We start from the raw sequence: 14,287 nt of genomic DNA, 5'->3' as shown, positions 1-14,287 counted from the left end.
GACTTCTAGGAGTCCAAGATTGATCTCCTTGATCGGAAGGAGGATGTGAAGAAAAAACTGAAGAAGGCCTTCTGTGAGCCAGGAAATGTGGAGAACAATGGGGTTCTGTCCTTCATCAAGCATGTCCTTTTTCCTCTTAAGTCCGGTAATACTCTCTGTTTTCTTCCTAGAGGCCAGGCTAGAATAGAAAAATTCGTGCTGTGATCGTACTTGTGATTTGTCACAGACTGTTCCTCCAGGGACTGGCTGCCCTGATTCTCCGCTCTGATTTCTTACATATTAAAGTATGAATGATGTTGAGATGTAATTTAATTGTTCATATATTCATTACCAGGCTAGGTTCTGAGGGAATATTGGAGTGGGCAGAGGTGTTAGAAGTAAGGGTGGGGGCAGACATGTTGAACTAGAGGAATACAACAAAATAGATATAAGCCACAAGCCTTCCCCTGAAGCAGCTGAGATGCTAGCTGGGTATACAATAGTGCCATTCATCCAATCTAAGAATAATAAAATACCATACCATAAAGTTCAGAATATATGGCAAAAACTACAAATAGTCATGCATGTGGGTTAGGAATGCCGATTCTGCCACTGTCAATGAGTTTGCTGACATGGATCCTTTTCCTTACAGAGTTTGTGATCCTACGAGATGAGAAATGGGGTGGAAACAAAACCTACACAGCTTACACGGACCTGGAAAAGGACTTTGCTGCTGAGGTAATATGAAAGGAAAAGGAATCCTTTCCTGAAGATCTGTATTTTATTTTTTGCTGACTGTTAGAACTTTAGAACAACTTGTTCTGTGTAGAAGTAAGCTGCCTGGTATTTTTTCTCTACTTTTGGTAATCTCACCAGTGTCTATTTTCCTTCAAAACTGCAGTTTTGGTTAAAGTTTCTTGTCAGTTAGCTTTTCTGATTTAGGAATTTCGTTAATGCAGATGGATTTCTATCCCTCAGGGCCCTTTAAGGCCTTACCTGGCAGGGACTCTCTCTCACCTCTTCTCAGGAAACATTTTTCATCAGTAAATGTCTGTAATCTTATGCACGCGGGTGGTCCCTTTAGGATGTACAAAAGCAGTACTCATTCAGTAGAAACCGTACTTCTTCAAGTACCCATACAACCATTCAACCATTCTGTTTTTCACTTTCTGTACCATATTCTATAAATTACATGAGATACTAAAAAAAAAAAAAAAGAAAGAGAGAAAGAAAAGAATGTACTGGGCACAGCGGCTCACGCCTATAATCCCAGCACTTTGAGAGGCTGAGGTGGGCGGATCACCTAAGGTCGGGAGTTCAAGACCAGCCTGACTAACATGGAGAAACCCCGTCTTTACTAAAAATACAAAAAATTAGCCAGGCATGGTGGCGTGCGTCTGTAATCCCAGCTACTCGGGAGGCTGAGGCAGGAGAATTGCTTGAACCTGGGAGGCGGAAGTTGTGGTGAGCTGAGATCGCGCCACTGCACTCCAGCCTGGGCAACAGGAGTGAAACTCTGTTTCAAAAAGAAAGAAAGAAAGGAAAAGAAAAGAAAGAAAGATAATCCCCACGGAACTCTGCCAGACCTCTCCATCTCGGCCTGCCAGGTTTGTAGTTATATGCCACAGGGGTTTTTTTCTGTGTTTTTGCGGGTTTTTGTTTTTGTTTTTGTTTTTGTTTTTTTGAGATGGAGTCTCACTCCGTCACCTAGGCTGGAGTGCAGTGGCACAATCTTGGCTCACTGCAACCTGTGCCTCCAAGGTTCAAGCGATTCTCCTGCCTCAGCCTCCCAAGTACTTGGGATTACAGGTGCCTGCCACCACACCGGCTAATTTTTGTATTTTTTAGTAGAGATGGGGTTTCACCATGTTGGCCGGACTGGTCTTGAACTCCTGACCTCAGGTAATCTGCCCACCTCAGCCTCCCAAATTGCTGGGATTACAGGTGTGAGCCCCCGCGCCCAGCCAGGGCTCTGTCTATGCTCTCCAGGGCTGCATATTTTGTTAATGGCTTCGATGAGGATTCAGGTGGTTCCCAGATTCGATAGGCAAATGGTACAAAGCTAACATACTGGTGCTTTAATCACTCTCCAAAGGACTTAGCAGGCTGGAATAAAGAACTGAACTCAGCAAAGATGAAGTATTTCAGTAACAGGTGCAAAATCAGGGTTCAAAAATAAGAGATAATTATAAAAGGACAGAATAGAGGCTCCTATTCATTTCAACAGACACTTTAACAAAAGACTTACTAGGTGCCCATGTGTTAGGCACTATGCTAGGGACTGGTATTACACAGAGGGTTCAGTCCTCCTAAAGCTCAGTCCGGTAGGAGAGGCAGACTTGTAAATATTTCATTGGCTGCATTTTACATATGTATCTATATATATATTTTAACATATGTGTGTATATATGTGAATATAAGGTGTGAAAATATATATTACATGTGAATATATATAATGAAAAGAATATATATATGTATATATATACACCAGAAATAATATAGGAGGAAGTGATTAACTGACTCTCTAGAAAAGCTTGTGGAGGAGACACTATCCAAGCACTATTTTGCTTGAGGAATAGGAGTTCACAAGGAAATCTGTGAGGGAATAAATTGTACAAAGACATGGTAGGATGAAACAGCATGATGTATGAGGAATTGCAGGTGGTTTGATCTGACTAGAGTATAAAAGGTGAGGGGGGGTATTGTGGGATAGATAGGCAGGGCCAGGTCACAAAGGGAAGACATAATACCGTATATAGGGAATGAAATGGGAGGTGTTGGCCGGGCGCGGTGGCTCAAGCCTGTAATCCCAGCACTTTGGGAGGCCGAGACGGGCGGATCACAAGGTCAGGAGATCAAGACCATCCTGGCTAACACGGTGAAACCCTGTCTCTACTAAAACAAACAAAAAAAAACCAGCCAGGCGAGGTGGCGGGCGCCTGTAGTCCCAGCTACTCGGGAGGCTGAGGCAGGAGAATGGCGTAAACCCAGGAGGTGGAGCTTGCAGTGAGCTGAGATCCGGCCACTGCACTCCAGCCTGGGCGACAGAGCGAGACTCCGTCTCAAAAAAAAAAAAAAAAAAGAAATGGGAGGTGTTGTGATTGATTCTGAATTCAGGTCCAATCAATTTATTGGGGCTGTTAGAAATGTTAATATATGCCAGGTGCAGTGGCTCACACCTGTAATCTCAGCACTTTGGGAGACCAAGGCAGGAGAATTGACTTGAGCTCAGGAGTTGAAGACTAGCCTGGGCAACATAGTGAGTGAGACTCTGTCTCTACAAAAAAAAAAAAAAAAAATACTGGCCAGCCATGATGGCGCATGCCTATAGTCGCAGCTACTGGGAAGGCTGAGGTGGGAGGATCGCTTGAGCCCAGGAAGGAGATCAAAGCTGCAGTGAGCCATGATTGCATCACTGCACTCCAGCTGGGTAACAGCGTGACCATGTCTCAGAAAAAAAGTCTTTTGTGGGAATTAGGAATAGATGAAATGCCTCAGAAAAAAGGCCTGCAGCCACGTTATCCAACAGTACTTTCTGTGGTGGTGGATATGCCCTATCTGTACTGCCTGATACAGAGGCCACATGTGGCTGTTGAGCACTTGCAATGTGGCAGGCGCAGCTGAAGAAGGGAATTTCAGTTTACATTTAAATACCCACACAAGGCTAGTAACCACCATATTGGACAGCGGCAGCCCTAGAGCTTTTTATTAAATATTCCCAAGGAAATGAAGAAGTAGCATCAGAAACAAAAATGTTCGCATTGTTGTATTAAAAGTGTTCATTCCTAAGGGATGTCCCCTCAGAATATCTAGAAGATTCTTTCAGACCAGATTTGAGATATAAAAAAGGCAGTCAGCCAAGTACGGTGGCTCACACCTGTAATCCCAGCACTTTGGGAGGCTAAGGCAGGTGGATCACGAGGTCAGGAGTTCAAGACCAGTCTGGGCAACACGGTGAAACCGTGTCTGTACTAAAATACAAAAAATTAGCTGGGCGTGGCTGCATGCGACTGTAGTCCCAGCTACTCAGGAGGCTGAGGCAGGAGAATCGCTTGAACCCGGGAGGCGGAGGTTGCAGTGAGTTGAAATTGCGCCACTGCACCCCAGCCTGGGCAACGGAGCAAGACTCAAAAAAAGGGCAGTCACAGGACACAAGGAACAAAATGGAATTACTGAACTATTACCATGTACCAGCAGTGTTATCATTTTCACCCACATTCAGTGATTTAACCCTCATCCCCATCCTGTGAGATATAGCTATTACTAGCCTCACTTTATAAGTAACAAAGCCAACACTGGCCGAGTGCATTGGCTCGTGCCTGTAATCCCAGCACTTTGGGAGGCAGAGGCAGGCAGATTGCCTGAACCCAGGAGTTCAAGATCAGCCTGGGTAACATAGCGAGATCCTGTCTCTACAAAAAGAAAAGAAAAAAAGAATCAGCCAAAGCTTAGAGGGGTTATGTGCCTAGTTTGGAGTCACACACAGCTAGCTGGGAATCTAATCTGGGTCTGTCGAACTCCAAAGCCCTTGCTCTTTCTTCTTACTCAGCTCTCTCCCTCAGGTTATCTTTAGGCCTTGGATTACCTATGTGAATGTTTCTCTGCTTGTAAATACCACTTGGTCTGTGACCCTACTCTAAGCATAAATGGAGGGACTAGAAGAATTAGACTAACAAATACATTCAGCTCCTAAACACCCTCAAGTTAGTATAGATTTCAGAATCAAAAGACTTGGATTTCGGACACGTTAGTCTTTCTGAATGTGTTTTCCCTTCTCTCTTCTACCTGCCTCACAAGATTATCACAAGGATCAAATAAGACTGTTGGGAAAAACTCCCTTGATCCTACTTTCTTGGATTCAGGTGTCCTGTGCCCTGTTCTAGACCTTATCTCACTAGGTCTTGTTTGATTCTGCAGGTTGTACATCCTGGAGACCTAAAGAATTCTGTTGAAGTCGCGCTGAACAAGTTGCTGGATCCAATCCGGGAAAAGTTTAATACCCCTGCCCTGAAGAAACTGGCCAGCGCTGCCTACCCAGATCCCTCGAAGCAGAGTAAGGCCAGCCGGAAAGGGGCCAATGTCATCAGGAGAGGGAGCTTGTCAATGAGCCTTGGCAAAATGCCTGTCTTCAGTTGAGGGCACAACAACCCAGGGGGTCTGAGTGCAGGAATGTCACGTCCTACTGGCTCCTAGAATGGAACTTGAGTCATTTTGATTTGGGTTTGGTGAACACCAGGAAGTGATCACATCCTTTTGTACCAGATTGCTGAGAGCTGCTGGTGTAAGATATATACTTTGGTTCTTCTAGTCTGTTTGCTAAATCTGCCTCTTTATTAAAGATAGTGACTGGGGCCAGACACAGTTGCTTACACCTGTAATCTTAACACTTTGGAAGGCTGAGGCAGGTGGATCACTTGAGCCCAAAAGTTAGAGATCAAAACCCAGTCTCTACCCGCCCCCCCACAAAAAAAAAAATTAGCCGGGCATAGTAGCACATGCCTGTAGTCCCAGCTACTTGGGAGGCTGAGGTGAGAGGATCACCTGAGCATGGGGAAGTTGACACTGCAGTGAACCATGATTGCACCACTGCACTCCAGCCTGGGCAACAGAGTGAGACTCTATGTCTCAAAAAAGGAAAAATGATAGAAATTAGGTTAGACCTATTATACCCAACTGGTATATAGACAGTCTCTTATACAGCTGTTGGGCAGAGCCTGCAGAGCTTAGAGAAGCTTATCTTTAGATTCTCCCAGTTTCCTTCTGTGTGCATAGGCCTGGCTCTTAGTTGGCCATCCACTTATGCAAAATGCTGAGATACTGGCATTGATAGCTTTGTGCGACCCTTCTAGAAAAAAACTAAGTAACTGAGTAAAATTTTTTTTTTTTTTTTTTTTTAATTTTTCAAAAAGAGACGGTCTGGCTCTGTTGCCCAGGCTGGTCTTTAACTCCTGGGCTTAAGCAGTCCTCCCGCCTTGGCCTCCCAAAGTGCTAGAATTACAAGTGTGAGCCACCACACCTGGCCAAGACTCAGCAAATTCTATATAGAATGCATGAATGGAAATACCTAAAGGAGGCAAAGTTACTACTGCTCCCTCCCCTCTAGTCTAATAATTGAGGGAGAGAACAGATGAAAATCAGGTTTGTCATGTCTGAAAGGTTGCCAACGCAGTATTAAAGAAGTTATAACTCAGTAGACTCTGGGGATTCTACGCTAAATCTTACCTAATATCAGTGTCTTCACGTGGTGTGATCAGCAGCTGATCTGCCACAGGGAAGAATTCTACCTCATGGGGTTCTTCTCATTCCTAGAGCCAATGGCCAAAGGCCCTGCCAAGAATTCAGAACCAGAGGAGATCATCCCATCCCGGCTGGATATCCGTGTGGGGAAAATCATCACTGTGGAGAAGGTACTCATTTTTCACCACATCTCAGAGAGGCAGATGGGGTCAGGTTTGTCTGTTTCCATCCGGAGGAAACGTGGCCTGGAGATGGGAAGTAACATCCTGAGGTCATATTGCAAGTCAGAGTGCAGGTGTCTAATTCCAGGCATCAGGCTTTCTGTTGCGATTGTCGCCTGTGGACATTACGCAACCAAACACAGCCAGGAACTCGGCATGGGAGACAGATGTTAGTCAGAGGGAACTTGTTTATCTGTTAAATCTGGTCTGATGGACTCATCTGATCCCCATCAGCTTGCCTGGACTAGCTACAGGCCTCATCTTGGATGAGCCACTTTGCCCGCTTCAGAAAGTGGTAGAGGGAAGATGACTTCCTTTTTCCCAGAGACAGAAGGTTATGCACCCAGTGGCCTGGGACCATTGTTCTGGGCTTTTTTTCCCTTCAGCATTGATTTGCTTCTCACTGTGTACCCCAACCACCAAAACCACCCTGAGATCAATTCTGGTGCTCCTGCATCAGATGGCAAGGCCAGCAATTGTCCCCCTCCCATCTCCCAGCCCACCTAGGACCTGTCTGGTGCAGCACGTGCACCATAATGGTAGCCATCTAGACAGTCTGGGTCGTTTGATCTCTATTAGAGATCCTTCCACCTCTTAACACGAGCATCTAGGTCCATTTTACTCAAATCTGGCCTCAGTTGAGAGCAGAATATACCTTCAGAGCCCATTCTCCTGTCTGCTGTCTGGGACCCAGAAAGAAAGTTAGCTCTAGGGGGTCCTTCCAGGGCCTCTGTAAGGAGTGGGTGCTCTTTTCTGGAATCCAAGAGTTCACCAGGCTGCTTTTCTAATGGATAATGATGCTCTTCCTCCTGACGTCTCCCTGGCAGCACCCAGATGCAGACAGCCTGTATGTGGAGAAGATTGACGTGGGGGAAGCTGAACCACGGACTGTGGTGAGCGGCCTGGTACAGTTCGTGCCCAAAGAGGAACTGCAGGACAGGCTGGTAGTGGTGCTCTGCAACCTGAAACCCCAGAAGATGAGAGGAGTCGAGTCCCAAGGCATGCTTCTGTGTGCTTCTATGTGAGTGAGGACTTGGGGTGGGGCACAGGACCCGGGGAGGCCAGGAAGAGTGGGGAATCAGCCCATATGAAGTCCTTCCACACACCAGGTGGAAGCTGTGAGAACACGTGCCTCTTCCTCGCTAATGCCAAAAGTTGATGCATGAAGGACTTACTGTACAAGTACTGTGAATGAAGCATTTTACCTACAGTTAATTTTGTTAAAATAGAAATGGAGGGCTCAAACCAGTACATGTCCAAGTCTTACTGCTAGTAAGGAGTGGTGCAGGGATTCAAATCCCAGTTTTGATGTCTATAAAGTCCTTGCTATGTTATTTTATACTTCCTCCCCTAGAAACACAGATTTTGGTATCTCTCCTGACACACAATTTTGGTATAGCCTGGGTTAATCTAACCCTGGTGATGTGCAGAGATGTAGCAAGATAAGAGGACCTCCTGGGGCTCTGGTACTGAGGATGCCCTAAATCCCATCAGGGCCCCTGTGTAAAGGCCCAGATTGCTTTGGCCTCCACAGTCACTGGAACCCATCCATAACCTCACCCTTCCCTTGTCCTGTGTGTCTTCCCAGAGAAGGGATAAACCGCCAGGTTGAACCTCTGGACCCTCCGGCAGGCTCTGCTCCTGGTGAGCGCGTGTTTGTGAAGGGCTATGAAAAGGGCCAACCAGATGAGGAGCTCAAGCCCAAGAAGAAAGTCTTCGAGAAGTTGCAGGTAAAAAGCTGTAATTGTTCTCCTTCTTGGCTGGGCTGCCTGGACTGTGTCTCCAGACTGTCCTGTTACTGAAGCCATAGCTGCCCCTCTCTGTTGGGACTTCCTGCATTTGAGTCCCTCTCTTCCTCCTCCTCTCCAGATCTTTCTGAATTCAAGGTGCCTGAGGAGCATGGGGGTCTTAGGACCTTGCATTACATCTCCGACAGATCATTTGAGGCCCTGTGTGAGGGACTTCAGACATTTCTTCATTTGATCTTCAGTCTGTGATAGGAGATTATCCCCATTTTACCTGGCAGGTTACCTGACAAGGCCACATAGGGTCACCAGAAATAATGAGGGCAGGGCCAGGTGCGGTGGCTCACTCCTATAATCCCAGCACGTTGGAAGGCCAAGGCAGGCAGATCACCTGAGGTCAGGAATTCAAGACCAGCCTGGCCAACGTGGTGAAACCCTGTCTCTACTAAAAATACAAAAAATTAGCCGGGCATGGTGGTGGGTGCCTGTAATCCCAGCTACTCCTGAGGCCGAGGCAGGAGAATTGCTTGAACCTGGGAGGCAGAGGTTGCAGTGAGCCAAGATCGTGCCATTGCACTCCAGCCTGGGCAACAAGATTGAAACTCCATCTCAAAAAAAAAAAAAGAAAAGAAATGATAAGGCCAGGATCAAAACCTTCCCAGGGTCCCTCCTGCCCACCTTGAGTTTAGAGCACTCGTTGTCTCCTTGCTTTCTGGACAATGAAGATCTGGCCTTCCCCAGTGATCCTTGAATTTATTCATTCATTCATTTAACGAATGCCGAGTCCATAATGTAGGTGTCAGGCAGTATTCTGGGTGCTTGGCCTACCTCAATGAATAAAGCAGTAGGGGTTGACTCTCCTCATGGAACTAACACTTATGGGTGACTCTTTCTAGTTAATACCGTGTTTCTTCAGTGAGATAGGTAAGTGCTTCTGGAGGACACTGAGAGTCATTTCTACTCTCCATCCTCTTGCATGAGGCCATTTGCTTTGCCTACTCCCTCCTTTCCTGGTTTTCTAGGCTGACTTTGTGAATCTCTTTTTTCTGGCTATAAAATAAATTTTCATGGTAGAAAACATCTAAAATATAGGAGAAAAACAAACAGAAAAACCACAATATCCTAGTCCTGCCACCTAGAGATACTAAAGAATGTCATTAGTGATTATTTCCTTCTGGTCTTTTGCTATGCTTGGAGTGATAATACGTTTACAGTTTGTCATGCTAAATGCTGTTTATTAATTAGAAACAGGGTCTCACTCTCACCCAAGCTGGATTACAGTGGTACCATCATAGCTCCCTGTAACCTCAAGCCTGTAAACCTCCTGGACTCAAGTGATTCTCCCGCCTCAGCCTTGCAAAGCACTGGAATTATAGGCATGAGCTACTGTACCTGGCCATGATTTTTGTTTTATTTTATTTTATTTATTTATTTATTTATTTTTCCTAGATGGAATCTTGCTCTGTCGCCCAAACTGGAGTGCAGTGGCACAATCTCAGCTCACTGCAACCTCCGCCTCCCAGGTTCAAGCAATTCTCCTGCCTCAGCCTCCTAAGTAGCTGGGATTACAGGTGCCTGCCACCACATGCAGCTGATTTTTGTATTTTTAGTAGAGATGGGGTTTCACCATGTTGGCCAGGCTGGTTTCAAGCTCCTGACCTCATGATCCACCCACCTGGGCCTCCCAAAGTGCTGGGATTACAGGCATGAGCCACTGCGTCGAGCCTCCTGGCCATGATTTCTTTCACGCCTCTAATCCTAGCACTTTGGGAGGCTGAGGAAGGCAGATCGCCTGAGGGCGGGAGTTCAAGACCAACCTGACCAACATGGAGATCTACTAAAAATACAAAATTAGCCAGGCATGGTGGCATATGCCTGTAATCCCAGCTACTTAGGAGGCTTAGGCAGGAGAATCGCTTGAACCTGGGAAGTAGAGGTTGTGGTGAGCCGAGATCACGCTATTGCACTCCAGCCTGGGCAATAGGAGCAAAACTCCATCTCAAAAAAAAAAAAAAAAAAAAAATCGAGGGGTTGCACTGTATAGTATTCTACCATAATTGTCAAAATCTAAACTCTTACTAGACATTGAGGTTGTTCTGTTTTTCACTGTTAGAATGATGTGACTGTGACAGATGTCTTGGTGCATAGGCCTTTGCACTTAGGTTTATTTTCTTAAACTAACTCCCTAAAATGAACTTACTTGAGTCAAAAGATGAATGTGAAAGCTTTTGACAAACATCTCTTAGAAAAGCTGAGCCAGCTTACCCTACTGGTATATAAGAGAGTTTTCAGGCTGGGCGCGGTGGCTCACGCCTGTAATCCCAGCACTTTGGGAGGCCAAGGCAGGTGGATCACCTGAGGTCGGGAGTTCAAGACCAGCCTGACCAACATGGAGAAACCCCATGTCTAGTAAAAATACAAAATTAGCTGGGTGTGGTGGTGCCTGCCTGTAGTGCCAGCTACTCAGGAGGTTGAGGCAGGAGAATCACTTGAACCTGGGAGGCAGAGGTTGTGGTGAGCCGAGATCACGCCATTGCACTCCAGCCTGGGCAATAAGAGCAAAACTCTGCCTCAAAAAAAAAAAGAAAAAAAAAAAAGGGTTTTCTTGCAGTCCCACCACCATCATTAAAATCATTTTTATCTATCTTGTCCAGGCTGACTTTAAAATTTCTGAGGAGTGCATCGCACAGTGGAAGCAAACCAACTTCATGACCAAGCTGGGGTCCATTTCCTGTAAATCGCTGAAAGGGGGGAACATTAGCTAGCCAGCCCAGCATCTTCCTCCCTTCTTCCACCACCGTGTCATCTGCTCTCTGCAGTCTGCTCCATCCATCACCCATCTGCCCATCTCTCAGGACATGGAAGCAGCGGGTTTGGACTCTTTATTTGGTGCAGAAATCAGCAATGGGCAGCTCACCCTCCCCGGAACCCAGGATCATCCTGTCTGGCTGCAGTGAGAGACTGACCCCTAACAAGGGCTGGGCCGCAGCAGGGAGTCCAGCCCTACCTTCTTCCCTTGGCAGCTGGAGAAATCTGGTTTCAGTATAACTCATTTAAAAATTTATGCCACAGTCCTTGTAATTGGAAAAATACTGGTGCCCAGGTTTTCTTGGAGTTATCCCAGCAGCTGCGCCTCTAGCTGGGATCCAGTACCTGGACTGGGCTAATTACAGCTTCTCCCCAACAGGAAACTGTGGGATTTGAAAAGGAAAGGGAAGGGAAAACAGAGAACCTAGTGGTCTACCAAGTGGTTGGCAGCTTTCCCAACGTCTGCTTACACTGAGGCTTGGCACTGGGGGGCAGGGCCTGCCCCAGGGCTCTTGGAATTTCCCTTGATCCAGCTAGCCTGGGACATTCCCTAAACCAGCTGCGTGTTAGCATCAGGCAGAATGAATGGCAGGGAGTGATTCTGTCTTCAGAGAGGGTGGGGTACTTCTCCATAAGGCATCTCGGTTCAATCCCCATCATTGTCATAAATTCAAATAAAATGTCTGAACAAGGGTGTCTGGATGTAAGCTGTACCATCTCAGGAGAGAACACAAGTGTGAGGCAGCTGATGGCCCCTCACCTGGTCTGGGGTTCCTTTACCCTGTAATGGGGGAGTGGGGGGTATAAGATGGACAGAACACCTTGACAGTCCCTTTGGCAGTACTAGGCAGAAGAGGCCCATACTTGGGTCCAATGTGTGCAGCAGGCAAAACATTTTCCCTTCTAATTGTGGGCCCAGGCCACTGCCCTGTCCCCCCCGCATTAAGAAGCAATAGGCACAGCCAAGTTTTAATCATTTAATTAACCCCTTTAAATGAAACACAGTTTTTTTCATGTGTCTCACTCAGGCTTCAGGGCAGAGGGAATGGATTTTTTGTTTAGACATATCAAAGACTCAAAAATTTAAAGAAATATATATATGTATATATATACTTCTAACATTTTATGGAAATTAAAAATCAGAGGCTTTTGGTCTCTCCATTTGCTCTAGATCAAGCTCATTTACCTCAGAGGACAAAGAAGGGTTGCCTCTTCTAGACCCTCCCTTCTCCTTGTGTCCTCTGTCCCACCCAGCAGGGAAACAAGCTCAGAAGATCTAACAGGATGAAGAGTTCCAGTAACGTTGGAGGAGGCAGAGGGAAAGAGAAGTCAGGCTCCCTCCCACCTCCAGCCATTCCCAGGTTGCTGCTGCCAGGGCCTGGTTTCGTGCAGCTTTGACCCAGTCCTGGATCCTAGGGGGTGGGGTAGATCAGGAGCTCTGAGCAGAACAGTGCTCACCGATTATCCTCTTTACTAACTCAGTGGGCAGGTGCAGCGTACACCCAGCAGCACTCTCCACTGCCCACAGGCAAGGGAAGAATATTGATTGATTAGCTACGAGGAGAAGATGGTAGTGACCAGCGGAAAACACCCTGGAGAGGGCCAGAGGAGAACCTGGCTCTCACCACATCCCCTCTGTTCCCAGCCTTGGTGAGGGGGCGGAGAGGTCATGTCAACCTCTCTCTTTAGTGGTGAAGCTAAAAGCAAGGTTCCTTGCCAGACTCAAGCCCAAGTCACTGTTGAGGAAAGAGGATCAAGAAGGAAGGGGTGGCCCTGCGGGGCAGCCACGCTGCTGTGGACCCACAGCAGGGGCCAGTGGGGAAGCCAGCTTGCCTAGACAGGTGGCACAGGCTGAAAATAGAAAGGTTAACATTCCTGGAGGAGAGTGCAGTAAGAAAGGCTGATACCTAGGGGACCACGACCCAGCCTGCCCTAGGAGCACTGGATGTCCCTCACTGACTAGGGAAGACTTGAGTATGCACCTGTGGCTTCCCATCGTTGTCACTCAGCATTAGCTCCTCCCAGTGGAACCACCTGTGCTGAAAAGCAGCTGCAGAAAGGACATCCACCGACACGAGGAGAGAGAAGGGTCAGAGAATGAAGTGTGGAGGGCCAGGCCTGGGCCTACTGCTCAAGGAAGCTCTCCCCCTCTAGATGCTCCCTTCCATCCACCTCCTCGGTGCTTGCTCAGCCCAAAGGCTCCTGCCTCTGAAGTGCTGGGTGCCCACCCACCCCAGTGTGGTCAAGGAGGCAAGGGGCAGGTGCTTGACACTGCCAAGTGCCCCGAGATGACTCTACTGCTCTTCTGCTCACCCATCTCTTTGGGCCCTGGCAGTCTCCTACTTGTCCCCAGCATGGAGCACCTGGCAGAACTGGAAGGCAGGAGGGTGGTTGGTGAGTTGAGGCACAGGAAGGCTAATCCTCTCTGCACCTTTTGTGCTTTGGAATTCCACAGCCCCACCCCTGCCCCCAGCCTAGAGAAGCCTGTGGGAACAAAATGACTTGGCCACCTCCAGGAACCAAGCAAGAGAAGGAGTAAACTGGATTGGGCAGGAGGGCACAGACTGGTCTCAAGCTATGGGCTGGCTGCTGGGGATGGATTCTGCTGCCATGTAAACAGGCCCTTGGAATGCAACTTCCTGGGCCCTGGAGGATGGCCATGCAGCCACTTTTCAAAAGTGCTTTGATTCTGGACTATAGTATGTGCATGGTTTGGACATGAAAAAAAAATGAAACTTAGATGAGGTGTCCTGCTCCCAACTCTGCGGCCTCAGGGCCAGCAGGGGGCGCAGCCACCCTCTCCCGCCAGCTACCTCCTTCAAGATGAGGCTAAGGCCAAGACTGAAGCGGCAACTGCCGGAGGTGACCCCATTCGGGAAAAGGCATGAGCGCGGGATGGTTCGGAGGACAGGAGCAACACCAGGCTTGCATAAATATCGAAGGCCGTGGAGGTTAAGGCTGCAGGCGCCCTCTCTATTAGGTTGTGTCTGCTGTATCCTCTCGTCCTTGGAGCTGCTCGGGTCCCTGAGATTGTTTCTGGGATGGGTCAGCAGTGCCAGTGAGGTGCCTGGTGGTCAGGCCAGCTCTTTCTGTAAGTCTGGGGGAGAAAAAGAAGGGACACTTAGCAAGGGGCCTCCTGGCTTAGTTCTGGCACTAAGAGCCCAACAAGGCATACCCTCACCCAACCTTGTTACCCCTTTTACTATGCCTGCAGCACTGGGCTGGACACCCTACAAATGTTCAGACACTATAATGTAGGTGTCACTGCCCCACACTTTACAATGTAGCTAGGAAGGG

At 47.6% G+C, this 14,287-nt stretch overlaps 2 protein-coding genes across 6 annotated transcripts in view; one reads left to right on the top strand and one right to left on the bottom strand.

Moving 5' to 3' along the window:
- Nucleotides 1-11,684, top strand: part of YARS1 (tyrosyl-tRNA synthetase 1) — a 44,446-nt gene extending 32,762 nt beyond the window's left edge. For all 3 annotated transcript variants that reach the window (XM_003891525.4, XM_009204163.3, XM_009204169.3), the window contains exons 7-13: nucleotides 10-145; nucleotides 632-717; nucleotides 4,897-5,032; nucleotides 6,289-6,386; nucleotides 7,265-7,458; nucleotides 8,026-8,167; nucleotides 10,837-11,684. In XM_003891525.4, the coding sequence (XP_003891574.1) occupies nucleotides 10-145; nucleotides 632-717; nucleotides 4,897-5,032; nucleotides 6,289-6,386; nucleotides 7,265-7,458; nucleotides 8,026-8,167; nucleotides 10,837-10,947 (903 nt within the window). In that variant the 3' untranslated portion in view covers nucleotides 10,948-11,684. The remainder of the gene's footprint in view (nucleotides 1-9; nucleotides 146-631; nucleotides 718-4,896; nucleotides 5,033-6,288; nucleotides 6,387-7,264; nucleotides 7,459-8,025; nucleotides 8,168-10,836) is intronic.
- A 269-nt stretch (nucleotides 11,685-11,953) lies between these two features.
- Nucleotides 11,954-14,287, bottom strand: part of KIAA1522 (KIAA1522 ortholog) — a 35,398-nt gene continuing 33,064 nt past the window's right edge. For all 3 annotated transcript variants that reach the window (XM_003891523.3, XM_021939056.2, XM_003891524.5), the window contains exon 7: nucleotides 11,954-14,087. In XM_003891523.3, coding sequence (XP_003891572.2) covers nucleotides 14,065-14,087 — 23 coding nt within the window. In that variant the 3' untranslated portion in view covers nucleotides 11,954-14,064. The remainder of the gene's footprint in view (nucleotides 14,088-14,287) is intronic.

Source organism: Papio anubis, chromosome 1, assembly GCF_008728515.1.
Source record: "Papio anubis isolate 15944 chromosome 1, Panubis1.0, whole genome shotgun sequence".
NCBI lineage: Eukaryota > Metazoa > Chordata > Mammalia > Primates > Cercopithecidae > Papio > Papio anubis.
Note: the sequence above shows the minus strand (reverse complement) of the source record. Positions and strands in the feature narration are given on the sequence as shown.